The following is a 15,454-nucleotide window of genomic DNA, read 5'->3' on the forward strand; positions in this document are numbered from 1 at the left end:
ACGAGGCGATGTGTCACTAAGGACGCTGGATCTCGAAGGGGAGGATTTGGTGGGGTCCCACATCGATTGGAGAAATGAATGAGTGCCCGACGAGGAGACGTTGGGTCCCGAGAGGGGTGGATTGTGAAATCCCATATTAATTGGGGAAGAGAACGAAACACTCTTTATAAGGGTGTGAAAATCATTCCCAAGCAGATGTGTTTTAAAAACCTTGAGTGGTTGGGGAAGAGAACGAAACACCCTTTATAAGATTGTGGAAACCATTTCCGAGCAGAAGCATTTTAAAAACCTTGAAAGGAAGCTTGAAAAGGAAGATCCAAAAAAGACAATATCTACCGGTGGTGAGTTTGGGTCGCTACAGTTAACAAATATATATGTATAATCAAATAAATCCCATCTCATAATATTGCCAAGAAAATTATTTAAAAAAAAAAAAGCATAGTAAAAAGAATATACTCTTTAATAAATAATAAATAAAAAATGTAAATACAAACAACCAATAAATAAATAAATAAATAAATAAATAAATAAATAAATATATATAAGGGATGAGGTACGAATTCCAATATTATTTTTATCCATGACAAATAAAACAAATGCAATAAATAAACAAAAAAACAATATTCAAATTTAAAATTTAAAAAATGGAAAAGATTCTAAGACAACGGCCGTTGCTTAACGGCGGGAAGAAGGGTTTAAATTCGGACGTCAATAAACGAAGCACCGTCAGAAGCCCCATACGGCATTAATAAATTTAATATTAAATAAGTCAAAGGCTTTGAGTTTTAAAGAAGAATGTTGACTTATTAAATACATTATCTGAAACAGATGTAATAATGACACGTGTACATTGTCCTTCACGTCGGACCTCTTAAAGTAGTTGGGTTTTGTTACGGTACATTACTCACACAGTTGTACGCATGGTCCTTCCGAAATCAACTGATGGCATTGCGACTTTATGTTTACTGGTGAGCTTGAGCTGTTACAAATGATATCATAGACAAACATCGGGCAGTGTGCCAATGAGAGCGCTCGGCCCCAAGGAGAGTGGATTGTGAGATCCTATACCTGTTAGAAAGGGGAACGATTTTGTAACAACCCAAGTCCACCGCTAGTAGATATTGTCTGTTTTGGGCTGTTGCGTATCGCCGTTAATCTCATGATTTTGAAACGTGTATGCTCGGGAGAAGTCCCGACCCTCTGTAGGGAATGCTTTTTTCTCGTCTCCAACCGATGTGGGATCGCACAATAAATTAGAGTGTGGAAAAACCTTGAGGAGAAACACAAAATGAAAAGTCCAAAGAAGACAATAATCATATTTTAGTTTAAACCCACAAAAACATTCTTCAAGTTCAGCTAAAGAACTTCAAACCAATAAAAACACGATCATTTCTCATGTACTCCAATTCAATACATATCATCAACCATTTATGGCTCTAACGAATCTTTCTAAAGGGTCGAGGGTTTAATTTGCAACCCACATTCTCACGTTCTCATCTATGAGTACAACTCGATCATTTTTTTTACTTTTCTACCGTGTTCGTATTTCTATAACAGTATGGTATATTATCGACTTTCAAAGCTTATACCCGAGCAGTTTTCTTTAGTTTCAGCTAAAAGACTTCAAAGCACTAAAAACGCTATCGTTTCTTGCATACCCGAGCCATGGTACGACACTCGCATCTCTAATTCAATCAATTATTCCTTTAATCTTACACCTTAATAAAATTATTCGGGTATCCGAGACGAGCGGGAAAAGTGGAAAGAGTAAAAGGAATTATGAACGTTGGATCCTCCTAACTCAAATGATTATGGAGGCAAGCTTTTGGCCATGCCACCTTTTTTACATTATGTGACCCATTTATTCGACCACATTTTCTCTACCAAAATCATTATTATTATTATTATTATTTCCTCTTTTTAACTTTCTTTCCTTTAGTCAAAGGTGTATTCCTAACGTCTCCACTAAAGAAACGTTTCCAATTTTACCCTCGTAAAAAATGTTTCGTGCTCCTCTTCAACTAATGTGGGATCTCACATTTTAACATTATTGTCGTGTCAAATTCCAATTTTACCCTTATTGTTTCGAGATCAGGCAGAATCTATAATCAAATTGTTATTTTGTTGGGGCATGTGACCTGATTACTCAATCCATCGAGACTACCAAACTCAAACCGTAAATGCTGAGTTGGGTTAAATATTCTTCGGTTTGGGTTCAGTTCAATTTTTTAAAAACTGAAAAATTAGTTTAGTCTGCCGTTTAACATTTTTTTTTTTTGTCAGATTAACCCAACAAACCTGAAAATAGGGTCACAACTTAACCCAACCCTACCTTACTAAAAATATTGAAGGTTTGTAACTAATTTTGGATTGGTCCTAAAAATATTTTCAACCCAATCCGATTCAGTACAACCCTAATATTTTAAAACTCAAATTAGTCTAAATCAGGTAACCAATGTGGGATCTCACATTTTTACATTGGTGTCGTGTAAAATTCCAATTTTACCCTTATTGTTTCGAGATCAGGTAGAATCTAAAATCAAATTGTTATTTTGTAGGGGCGTTCACGTGATCTAATAACTCAATCCATCGGGACTACCAAACTCAAACCATAAACGTTGAGTTGGGTTAAATATTTTTCGGTTGGGTTGGGTTGAATTTCTGAAAACTGACAAATTCAGGTAATCAGTCTAAATCACGTAATCAATGTGGGATCTCACGTTTTTATATTATTGTCGTGTAAAATTCCGATTTTACCCTTATTGCTTCAAGATCACGCATAATCTAAAATCAAATTGTTATTTTGTAGGGACGTTCATGTGACCTAATAACTCAATCAACCGGGAGTACCAAACCCAAACCATAAACGTTGAGTTGGATTGAATATTCTTCGGTTTGGATTGAGTTAATTTTTTAAAAACTGAAAAATTTAGTTTAGCTTAACATTTTTTTTTTGTCAGATTAACCGGACCAACGTGAAAATAAGGTCACAACTCAACCCAACTCTACCTTATCAAAAATATTAAATGTTTGTAACAAATATCAGTGATGCGTGGATAAAATAAGATTTTTTTTAATAATTAAAAAAATAAAAAGAACAATCTAACAACCCAACCTGTTATGAACTCGATATTGTTCGGGTAACCAACTTAACCAATTTGAAATTTTGGATTGGTCCTACAAATATTCTCGACCCGACCCGACCCGACCCGATCAATGTACAACCCTATTATTTTAAAACCCAAATTAGTCTAAATAAGATAATAATTTAGTCTATAGCCCAATTAGTCTAATTATCAAAATAAATAGATTATGTTCAACAAAATCCAAGCCCACTATGGTAATTGGGCCCGAAGGCTAAATTAGTCAAGCCCAACTATAATACAATTGGGCCTAAACTCACGTCCACGTCGAAAGGATAAGCCCAAGCAATCAAACCGAAGCTTACGTGTATTATATTTTTTTATTAGAGATTTAAGAAAATTGGGTTTTAATATTTAAATATTTTTTTTTTCCTTCAAATAATTTGGTTTTTAAAATAGAACTCAAAATAATAATTAGATTATATTTCAATATATTTAATAAAATTATTACAATTTTATAATTTGAAAATAAAAAGTATCAAGTTTATTTTTCTTATTAACGTTTAAATCAATTTATTAAAATATATATTTAATTTAAGAATTTTCAAAGATAGGTCGTCAAATAAAAATAAGTATTAGTACCATCGAGATCAGCTTGAAAATTTGGTTAAAAACCGTTCGAATCAAGCCAAAAGAAATCAAGTTAGACTTAGTCGAGGGAACCGAGATACATCGAGCAAATTATATTGATCGTTGACTTTAACCTTGACCATTGGCTTTAACAATTGACTGGCCCCACAACTAAAAATAGACTCACTCGACTCGACCCAATCTAGACTAAAACAAAAGCATATCAGATTGGATCTGTAAGATTCCACATCGGTTGGAGAGAGGAACGAATCATTCTTTATTAAAGGTGTAGAAACTATCTAGTAGATGCGTTTTAAAAACTTTGTATTGATCATACTCAACACGAACCCAATGAATACAATATCGGCTATCGGTGAGCTTAGGTTTTTACAAGATCATACCCGAACATGAACCAGAATCTACTTCTTCTTGGAAGATTCGATGCATAGGGTTTGGGTCGAAAGTTTTTGTACCCATTCAAATTTCGAGTTGAATCGGTGAGTAGAATGATCCGAAAAAAGTTGACAACCCAACCCAACTCTCTATTTTCAAGTTGGGTTGTTTACCTTTTTTTTTTTTTAATAATTTTTAAAAAATATATATTTATCTACTTTAAATATTATATTAATAACCAAAATATCATAAAACTTAAATAATATTCAAAAGTTACAATCCACGCCGTTTGGGACCCAGCGTTCTTACTGGCACACCATCTCGTGTCTACCCTCCTTCGGGGAACAAAATCCTCTCCATTCTCCTCCCCAACCAATGTGGGACTCTCAAAATCCACCCCCTATAGAGCCTAGCGTCCTTACTCGCACACCATCTTGTGTCTACCACCCTTCAAGGAACAGCTTCCTCGTTGACACACCGTCTCGTGTCTACCCTCTTCGGAGAACAACATCCTCTTCGTTCTCCTCCCCAACCAATGTGAGACTCTCAAAATCCACCCCTCTTTGGGGCCTAGCGTCCTTACTGGCACACCGTCTCATGTCTACCCCCTTCGAGGAACAACCTCCTCGCTGGCACATAGTCCGGTGGTCTGGCTCTAATACCATTTGTAACGGCCCAGATCCACCGTTAGCCGATATTATTTTGTTTGGGCTTTCATTTTCGGGCTTCTCAAGGCTTTAAAACGCGTCTAACAGGGAAATGTTTCCACACCCTTATAAATGGTGTTTCGTTCTCCTCCCCAACCAATGTGAGACTCTCACATGTAATGCATAGTTTATCGGGATGAATATTCTTTATATTTTATATTTTATATTTTATATTTTTATTTTTTAATTCCGATTCTATCGAATATTCTTATTCCCTATATCTCCATATTTATTTTTAAAATGGGTAGAAAGTAAGATTTAAAATAAAAAAAATCAATCTATTATTAAATTAATGTTTTATTAATATATTTAAGCATCTAAAACTCAACCTTTCTAAAAGTGTATATAGTCGACCGTACGGAGATATTACTTTTTATTAATTAAAAGTTGACAGAATTTTTTTAAAGGAAAGAACTTACTATAAATAAATAAATAAATAAATAAATACACATTATTTAAAGGAAAAGACCATTTATTGGGAAGAGCAAACCTTTTGTTTTTAAAATAATGAAAAAAAAAAGTTTTTTTATTTTTTTATTTCTTAGAGTTCGAGTTTGGTGGGTTTGTAACGTTCAAGTAAACGGACACATACGTTATGAAAATGAAACTGATTGCATGTTTAATATGATACTACGACGGTTGCTATTCCTTTCGGGTGTCCGACAACAGCACTAGAGATGCTAGCCTGACCAGTACGAGGTCCAGGGGTGTGCGAACCGCTTGGTGGGTTCATATTTGCGCGTATGAACTGTGTATAATAGTAAATACACATCCGATGACTCGGACTGGAAAGCTGCCAAAGAGAATACAGTTTTGAATAGGTCTGATTCATGTTGCATGTGTTTGCATTTCCTAACCGTGGGATCACTTACGGAATATTTCTTAAAATACTCAAGCCACGTGTTACTTTTATATTCCAGATAAAGGCAAGACACCCCTGTACGATTGACGGTGATATCGCATCACAGATCATGGAATCTACATAGAGTAGTTGCATTTATTTATCTGTCGACTTTCGGTTAGTGTACCGTAAAAGTTGGGCTTGGGTTGAATTTTTTGGGTTAATATTATCCATGCAACACCGAACACAAATATTATATTCTGAGACATTCTATTTCTAGGCATTTTTTCGGGCATCCTAAGCAAAACGTTCAATCAAACAGCTCTTAAAAGTAAGAGAAACCCTCCATTTTGTTTGCCTCGGAAAAGTTCCCACACAAAAATTAAAAACCCTCCCCGAACACGAGACTTTCTTTTTTCGGGTTATCGTATATTGAAAGGCGTGGGATCAAGCTTGGACAGAAATGATAGAATGTAGCTCTCGAATTTGAAGTGAACCTGAGAACTCAATACCCATAAATGAAAAGCTTATAACTTTCGATTGAAAGCTCGATATGTCTAATGATTGACCAGTGTTCATAATTTATAGAGGGAAGACCCACCGGTTGACATTTTTTTTTATCAGGTCAACTCGACCACCGAAAAATAGGGTTACAATTCAACCGAAACCTACTTTATTTTCAAAATTATTATAAACATTAAGAATATTTGACGTTGTTTGTAACCGATATTAGTGAGACCTGAATCGTGAATATTTAATATTTAAATTTTATCAGATTTTAGTACTGTGGATAAGTAATAATTTTTTTAAATAATAATAAATAAATAAAAAATCTAACCCTTTAGAATTGGGTTGTGAATTATATCCCAGTCAGAATTTAAGAAAGGTGGGCCCACATCCAAGTCAGCGCCACGGTGGAATCGTAATTCTTGATAAGTTTTTCCACAGCACAGCCGTACGGAAGTGCCAGCTCGGACAGCAATGCCATTGGTTATTATTTTCCCTTCGCATTTATTATTATTCACATTTAATGACTTTCTACTTTTAAACTATTGGTGAAGAAAATTAAATTTTTTTATCTTGTTTAATGAATTTATAAAACACATTTATTTGATTTCCGAGCATTATTTTCACTGACACCATAAACAAAACCGTGAACCAAATCGCTCATAAGGATAAACACAGTTATTTGATTCTCGAGCATTATTTTTACGAACACCATAAACAAAACTTTGAATCAAACCGCTCGTAAGGGTAAACACAGTTATTTGATTCTCAAGCATTATTTTTACGAACACCATAAACCAAACCAAACCACTCGTAAGGGTAAACACAGTTATTTGATTCCCGAGCATTATTTTTACGGACACCATAAACAAAACCTTGAACCAAACCACTCGTAGGGGTAAACACAATTATTTGATTCTCAAGCATTATTTTTACGAACACCATGAACCAAACCGCTCGTAAAGGTAAACACAGTTATTTGATTCTCAAGCATTATTTTTACGAACACCATAAACAAAACTTGAACCAAACCGCTCGTAAGGGTAAACACAGTTATTTGATTCCCGAGCATTATTTTTACAAACACCACAAACAAAACCTTGAACTAAACCGCTCCTAAGGGTAAACACAGTTATTTGATTCTCAAGCATTATTTTTACGAACACCATAAACACAATTATTTGATTCCCGAGCATTATTTTTACGAACACCATAAACAAAACCTTGAACCAAACCGCTCGTAAGGGTAAACACAGTTATTTGATTCCCGAGCATTACAAACACCACAAACAAAACCTTAAACCAAACCACTCGTACATCTTAATTAATTATTTATAAAGAAAAATATATAACAAAAAAAAAATTAAAATATCTATAGAGATATTTTAAAAATATAATAAAATAATTAAATTTTAGATGATAATTAATAATTATATGTCAAAATCTAATAATTTTTGAATAAATATGGAAATATTAAGAGAAAAATAATGGAGAAAGTGGGCCCACCGTTCTAAAATGGAATCGGGATACAAGGGCTCCCCCTCCTCCGTCTCCGGCTCCCATATATATATCTACAGCCACCGCCCACCCCTCTGTATCAGGAATGAAAAAAATACCTTCATTTTCTCTCTCTAAACCAATTTCCGGCTCGACTTCGGCAGGTGCGTTCGGAGCGAACTGCATTTGATTTCTTTGCAATCAATTTGACTGAATCTTAGAATAATCTCAGTTTGTGTTTCTTTAATCACGACAGTAATAAACAATAATTTTTCAAAAGGATTTGCATTCGCTCGCTGATCGCCGCGGGATTTGGATTGGATCTGCAGCGTATAGTCGTACTAGTATGTGAGACAACTTTGAAGCTTCTTTGATTGTTTGGATTTTTTTTTAAAAAATCAATCATGTAGCGTTGTTTATGATTTTGATTCGTTGGTTTGTTTTTTTTTTTTTTTTTGTAGATTAATGTAGATTATTGTTGATGCTTGTCGTACGCGGATTCGGTTTTCTGATTGTTTAATTCTCTCGATTTTTGTGTCTACAAAACTGAGTGTTTTTTAGGCGTGTTTGGTTAGGACTCTAGTTCTTCTGCTGTAAGGATGATAAATATGATTGTGGTTTGATTACCTCAATTATGTGAATGAGATTCTATTATTTTGAGGTGTCGTGCTTAGTTAGAATTCGGAAAAAATCGGATGTTAGAGAGTTAAGTAGTTTGCTGGGTTGCAGGACATTCTAAATCTACTCGAGCAGTTAAAATTAAAGCATCTGCGATCAAATTTTATGGTTCTTATTGGAAAGCGATAATAAATGAGACCCGGTTATTCAGGATGGTGTGGATAGGGAATTTAAGCGCTTCAACTACTATGACATAATGGGGTTAACATAATTGTTGTGGTTTATAGATCTTTTGAGGCCAATTATTCTATGATTGATTTGTTGTATTATTAGTCCTTGAACTAGTAGGTCTATATGTCTTGTAGAGAGGAGAATTTTTGTATGTTTGTTCTTATGACGCTGGGTGTAGAGTAAATGAGTTATGAATGACTTGTGCCGTTGAAAATATTATAAATGGTTTTCCTCTTTAAATGAAGAATACTCACTGCTAGTTTCTCTCTATTATAGTTAAGATTCTGGGCATGGGCTCTGCTTCAGTTGCTGATTTAATAGAGGCATCCTCTGGCGTGCACTTTTCTGGACGTCTTATTGATAGAAAGCAACAAAATGGACATACAAGGAGATTGATGTCAGAAACTGAAAATTTTCATAAACAACCTTTTGTCATTGGCAAGTATTTTCATGCACTACATGCTTGATCTCTTTGTCTTGGATATATGAAAGATGCTTGAAACTGACGTTTATTTCTGAAGAAAGTGACGTGTGTCCTAAATTTTTAGCTGGTAACTGTAATGATGCATGATATTGTAATTTGTTTGGTAGGTAACAGTAACTGACGTTCATTCTCTTTTTTCTTTCATCTTTCCCCCTTTTTAACTGATTGAGAAAACTCAAAATGACGTCAAGGGTCCAGCTATAATGAATTATGTCATCTTTAATTTGTTTTTTATGTTGTTGGTGGGCGTGGCAATCTGTTATTTTTGAACAAGGTTTTCACTCATCTATTTTGTTATGTTCTTAATGTACTCTGTAACTTTAAGTTCTCCCAGCACACTCAAATTAATGGGTTTCTTTGATCTTCAATGTGTATAGCTTACAAATCTTCTTTCTCTTGAAGGGGTTGCTGGTGGTGCGGCCTCTGGAAAGACTACAGTTTGTGATATGATCATTCATCAACTTCATGACCAGCGAGTTGTTCTTGTAAACCAGGTAATTTTCTCGATGGAAATTTCATATACTGGTGGTGAACATCAGAAGTATTGTGTTAGATTAATTACCTTTAACTTGAAAATCTGAGCCACGAAAAAGGAGAGTTTGAGAACATCAACTGCTTGGAATTAGTCTTAATTCTAACCACCCTCCTATATATATTGACACCTCATTTATTTATTTTTTCTACTTAATTTATACCACCTTTTGCCACTTGGCTCTATGGAGCATAGAGGACAATCACAAGCGAGGATTTAAATTTGATGAGCTTCTGGCACTGATATTGTTATTATATGTTTGTTATAGGATTCTTTTTATCATAATTTATCTTCCGAGGAACTTACACAAGTACACGAATACAACTTTGACCATCCCGGTAAGTTTAATTTAATGTTTCCATTACCTTAGAATAATTGAATAATTCCTCGGGCTTGATGCTAATATTCTCTTGATGGCATATTCTTCATTGGAAGTTACTAATTGTTCGTTTAAAAATTTTGCATCTTCCATGTATTCCTGTCATCTATTTTACTCAACTCATCTTCCATGTATTCTTGTTCGTTTAAAAACTTGAACATTCTGGTTGCATTAGTTTTACAGTTGTTATAGTTGATACTCATATCCTTTATGCAATATTTAGAGATGCTTCTAGTTTTTACCCTTTGAAAAGCTTGAATGCTAATGTTTTCCACGTTGTACTCTTAATAATAGTCTGAAGGACTTTCTAATGATCAGGTTATATGTACTGCATGAGTTTGGTAAATATTGTAGCTGTGTTCTGGATTGGGGTGTGAAAAACTGATGGAACGCTCCTTTCTGATGTAAAATTTCTTGTTATCAGATGCATTTGATACAGAGGAACTTCTAAGCTCAATGGAAAAATTGAGGCATGGGGAGCCTGTAGATATTCCAAAATATGACTTCAAGAGTTATAATAATAATGTGTTTCCACCAAGAAGGGTATGGAAATTAGACATAACTGCCATTCTTTTGCTGCAGTTGAAATGTTATTTATGCTTTTTTGGCTTCTAGATTTTTTTTCTGATTTGGCATTATTATCATGAAAATAGATTCTCATGGTGCCGTCATATATCTTTAGGGCACTAGGACATGCCTGTACAATGAATTTGATTCTTCTCTTCTACTCTGTGGGTTTTGAGAACTTGATTGTGATCTGGGAGACATGAAAGTTTGTAGAAAAGAGACCTATACAATAGGTAAAAATTATAAATTGATGAATGCTTGATAGACTCATTTATACCTTTAAAACATTGGTAATTTTTATGTAAGCTTTAATTAATTATTATTATTGAAAGCTGAAAGCAAAGGTGTTGCTATTTGAATTATAGTGGGGGAGGTGTTTGATATTATGGAGGATTTTCTTATTCGCCTTGATTGTGCTGTCTAGTCAATATCTTATATGACACTCACAAATAAAACCAGCATATATGTCATGGCATCACGCATTTCCTTTTTGATTTTTTGTTCTACAGAGACAGTTACTGTCTAATTCTCATTTGCAGGTTAACCCTTCGGATGTAATCATTTTGGAAGGAATTCTTGTTTTCCATGACCCTCGCGTTCGAGAACTGATGAATATGAAGATCTTTGTTGATACAGGTCTCTATGCTCTGTCCTTACTTTCGAATGTGCTGTTTCCATTCGTCTAAGAAATCAAATTTATTAGCTTTTGAGACTTTTTGGATCTGAGATTAGGTCATAAAGGTCCTATGGCTTTGTCTCTACTTCTAAATGTTGTTACCATCATTCTAGATAAAACTATTAGCTCTAGAGACTATCAGGTCTGTAATGAAGTATTTTCTTTGTGGACTATGCATGTATTTGGGTGGAGATGGTGGCTGAGATAAAAGTATCAACGTTCTCATTAACATTGAGACAATAAGGCTTCACTTAGTTTGTAGTTTAAGAAATGTTCTATATCTTTTCAGGTACTTTGATTACTACCATAACAAAGATCATGCATTGGAAAGGTTTATGGAAATTGTGAAAACAGTTTTTGGATTCAATTCCAGAGAACAAATGGAAAATATATAAATTTTGTTCTGTTTTCAAATTTTATTTTCTTGATGTATAAATTATTATATTTCTATTTCTTTATTTAAACGAATCTGCTTTAATAATGTAACTTAAAATAATATATTATAATATTTGTGGATATATTTTTAAAATATACTAAATAGTTCTAGCTAAACGGGTGGAAGAGAAAGTGGGTTAATCTAATTATTTAACTTTCTTAATTTAGTCTAAATGTTTTCAAAGAACTGTGTCAATAAAATCTTCATGTTATTAGTTAGTTAAAAAATTCTGCAACCAAACATACTTTTCACAGGCTCCAGTTTCCTCCTGATAACCCTTTGTTCTATCATAAACCAGACGTTTTTCGATGGCCCATCCAAAATTTGGGGAAATATTGAACCTACTGTGTTGAATAATTGCTTCACATTTTATACTTTTCAGTGCAGATGCTGATGTTCGTTTGGCGAGAAGGATAAGGCGTGATACTGCGGAGAAGGCTAGAGACATAGCTACAGTACTTGATCAGGTTAGTAGTTTGTGCCATCAAACATTCACAGAAGGTAATAGTACATGCTGTGTTATTTTTTGTTTTTTTTTGTAATTGGAGTGCTTCTTTCGGGGATAATGGTTCTCTCAATTTTTACTCACTAGATTTTCCTACATATGCTAATAACAAACGCGGAAGTTAATCTACGATCCCAATGGGCCAATTACATATTTTTTCCACCCGTTTGACTTTCACTGTATGTGACATCTGAATGAATGTTTTTTAAATTTTCAGTTGTTTCTAAGTTATACTTTTTTTTTAATAATTTATTATTTCTATTTTTATAATAATGTTTCTTCTGTGTTGTTGATGCAGTATTCAAAATTTGTAAAGCCTGCTTTTGATGACTTCATACTTCCTACAAAGAAGTATGCTGATATCATCATCCCCAGAGGGGGTGATAATCATGTTGCCATCGACTTGATCGTACAACATATTCGCACAAAGCTTGGTCAGCATGATCTTTGTAAAATATACCCTAATTTATACGTCATCCAGTCAACATTTCAGGTATGTGACCCGTCTATTGTGTGTTTTGCTATTAGCTTAAAGAATGCTAAATGTAATTTATTATTATTATTATTATTATTTTGCATTTTGTATTTTTCTTTTGTTGGGGATTAATACTGCTGCTTTTTATTGTTTCCTCCAGATACGAGGCATGCATACATTAATTCGAGATGCTAAAACTACAAAGCATGATTTTGTGTTTTATGCTGACCGATTGATTCGTTTGGTAACTTCTGTGCCTATAGAAACCTTTATTCTATCAGTGGTCAACTTTGCTTATAGAAATTATCCTATAAGTTTCTGTTTGGTTTTTATTCCGTCATAAGCATGACTTCCTGACCCATGATTTAGGTTGTTGAACATGGTCTGGGACATTTACCCTTTACAGAAAAGCAGGTGACCACTCCAACTGGTAAGCCAGTTATCTTTTTATCAATGTATTTATGTCATTAAGGCTTCTGGTATTAAATGTCCATTTATTAATCTGTTTGAAGGATGGGAATCTATGCAATTAGTTACTACTGTATGCCTTTTTATTTTTTTTTCCAAATTTAAATGCCTTTTTATTTTTATTTTTTTTAAATAATCAAATCTGAATGATTTACATTATGCTCTCTGGCATCTATGCTGTTGTTACCAAAGACATTTGTTCAATGAAAAAAAAAAAGTTATTTCTAGTAAAAAAAAACATTAAATTATAATATTTAGTTGAACTATCAGGTTTGTTTGTATTTATTTAGTCCCTAAACTTTTAAAAGTGTCCAATAGGTCTTCAAACTTTTAACTTTGTGTCGAATAAGTCCCCAAATTTTAATTTTGTCTTATAGTTCCTAAACTTTCAATTTTGTAACTAATAGATTTGACATATTCAATTTCTTTAAAATATTAATTGATAATTTGAACTATTTGATATAAAATTGAGAATTTTGTGTCTAGTGGATCCTAAAATTTCAATTTCAAGTCTAGTAGGCTGTAGGTACAATAATTAAAAAAATATGTTGAATCGTACTTTTCAAAGTTCAGGCTCTTATTGACACAAAACAAAAAATTTTAGAGACCAAATAGACACAAATCTAAGAGTTCGGGACTAAACTTGTAATAAAAAAAAAATTATTTCTAAAGCTTCATTCTTAAGTTCTAGGTGTACACTGTCATGTTTTTCTTCTCTGCATGAACGTTGGCATTTGGGTTGGAACCAACAAATTATATTTTGTTACAAGAATTTGACAACTCATCCGTCCATATAAATAAGTCTTTGCTTGCTTGACCCAGAAATCATAATAGATTAACTTTCAATTAGCCATCCCTTAGTAGTAATTCTCTCGTCAAGATATGTATTGAGCTCAATGATGACGCAGCATGCTTCGTAACTCAATTGTTCTCATTTGGATTTGTTCTCTTGTTGAGATATGATGTAATACACTTAATTATACGTTGTGGAATAAATTAATTGTTGTTACAACCTGAAAGTTTTTGGTGTGTACACAGGATCTGTGTATAGTGGCGTTGATTTCTGCAAGAGGTTATGTGGCGTCTCTGTCATCAGGAGGTTAGACGTATATTCAATTTCTTTTTGCAGCTTTGGCATTTTTCTTCTATTACGTGATTACCAAAATGTTTGTTTCATTCCTCCAAACGGGCATCTGTTATTTCTATAGATATTCTGTTTTTATCTTGATTCTTATAAGTAACATTGTCAAGTATATTACCCTGTTTTCAGTGGTGAGAGTATGGAAAATGCTCTGCGGGCATGTTGTAAAGGCATAAAAATTGGAAAGATTCTCATTCATAGGGAAGGTGACAATGGCCAACATGTATGTTTTGTTCTCGTGTGTCGTCTTTGGTTTCGTTCCTAAGAAATAATACAAGTACGCAATTTCCATACATGAACTGACATGGTTCTGGTGTTGTACGCTTCGTGCAGTTAATTTATGAAAAATTACCCTCAGATATCTCCAATAGGCATGTATTACTTTTGGATCCCATCCTGGGCACAGGTTAGCCGTTCTGTGATATTAGCTCATACTCTTATATAAGTTTTACAATTTATTCTTCCTGCTTCTGCTCTCTTTAATTTCTAATTTTTAAGCTTTGTCATGGCCATTGATTACTCTCATGTGATCAGTGGCATGAAATAAACCGGTTGTGAGGGCTAGGAACAAAAATTTGACAATTTCCTACGTAGATAATCACAATTAATTAATACTTAATTATCTAGCGTAGGTCTGATAATCTTGACATTTCTTCAGGAAACTCGGCGGTGCAAGCTATTTCTTTGCTCATAAGTAAGGGTGTTCCAGAGCCTAATATTATATTTCTCAATCTCATATCAGTAAGTTTACAAAATGTTAGTGAAATTCATTTCTACCGAAGAGCCTGTTTTCTCTATTTTCTTATGGAAATGTCACTTTCTTCCTCACCTTAGGCACCTCAAGGCGTACATGTGGTGTGTAAACGCTTTCCAAGAATAAAGATTGTGACATCTGAAATTGAGATTGGCCTGAATGAAGATTCCCGTGTGGTGCCTGGTATGGGTGAGTTTGGGGACCGGTATTTTGGAACCGACGATGATGAACAAGTGCGGGCCTCTCCACAGTAGTTGCTCTTTCAAGTAATAAAACACCCCCACGAACACAAAAATCATAACTAGTCGTGGGTTGTGGAGAGAGAGAGAGAGAGAGATCTTCTTGCCTCAAAATAATGTGCTTAGATTATAGGATGCGTTTCACGAGGTCTTTAGAAAGAAATTATGACTCATAAGTGCCTTATATGGATACAAACGCCACGCCCCATATTATTATTATTATTATTATTATTATTATGATTAATATTGATTATTATTACTATTCTTATTCATTGGCTGTGTAGTTCACTT

At 34.0% G+C, this 15,454-nt stretch overlaps 1 protein-coding gene across 1 annotated transcript; it reads left to right on the plus strand.

Moving 5' to 3' along the window:
* Nucleotides 1-7,669: 7,669 nt before the first annotated feature.
* On the plus strand, nucleotides 7,670-15,435 carry LOC111797148 (uridine kinase-like protein 3). The gene is made up of 15 exons (XM_087124440.1): nucleotides 7,670-7,822; nucleotides 8,784-8,945; nucleotides 9,394-9,485; nucleotides 9,792-9,861; nucleotides 10,327-10,445; nucleotides 11,009-11,105; nucleotides 11,969-12,048; nucleotides 12,385-12,579; nucleotides 12,722-12,805; nucleotides 12,931-12,991; nucleotides 14,068-14,128; nucleotides 14,300-14,393; nucleotides 14,504-14,576; nucleotides 14,829-14,911; nucleotides 15,005-15,435. Exons 1-15 carry the CDS (start codon nucleotides 7,765-7,767, stop codon nucleotides 15,176-15,178), a joined length of 1,503 nt encoding a protein of 500 aa, XP_086980566.1. The 5' UTR covers nucleotides 7,670-7,764; the 3' UTR covers nucleotides 15,179-15,435.
* The last annotated feature ends 19 nt before the right edge of the window (nucleotides 15,436-15,454 follow it).

Source organism: Cucurbita pepo, chromosome 6, assembly GCF_057944985.1.
Source record: "Cucurbita pepo subsp. pepo isolate OVF chromosome 6, ASM5794498v1, whole genome shotgun sequence".
Classification (NCBI taxonomy): domain Eukaryota; kingdom Viridiplantae; phylum Streptophyta; class Magnoliopsida; order Cucurbitales; family Cucurbitaceae; genus Cucurbita; species Cucurbita pepo.

What these genes read in the sequence shown, in the direction of transcription:
- LOC111797148 (XM_087124440.1), top strand. Translation starts at nt 7,765, where the DNA reads ATGAAAAAAATACCTTCATTTTCTCTCTCTAAACCAATTTCCGGCTCG. An exon ending in TCATCCAGTCAACATTTCAG is followed by an intron (nt 12,580 to 12,721) that starts GTATGTGACCCG and finishes TGTTTCCTCCAG; the next exon opens with ATACGAGGCATGCATACATT. An exon ending in CTGACCGATTGATTCGTTTG is followed by an intron (nt 12,806 to 12,930) that starts GTAACTTCTGTG and finishes CCCATGATTTAG; the next exon opens with GTTGTTGAACATGGTCTGGG.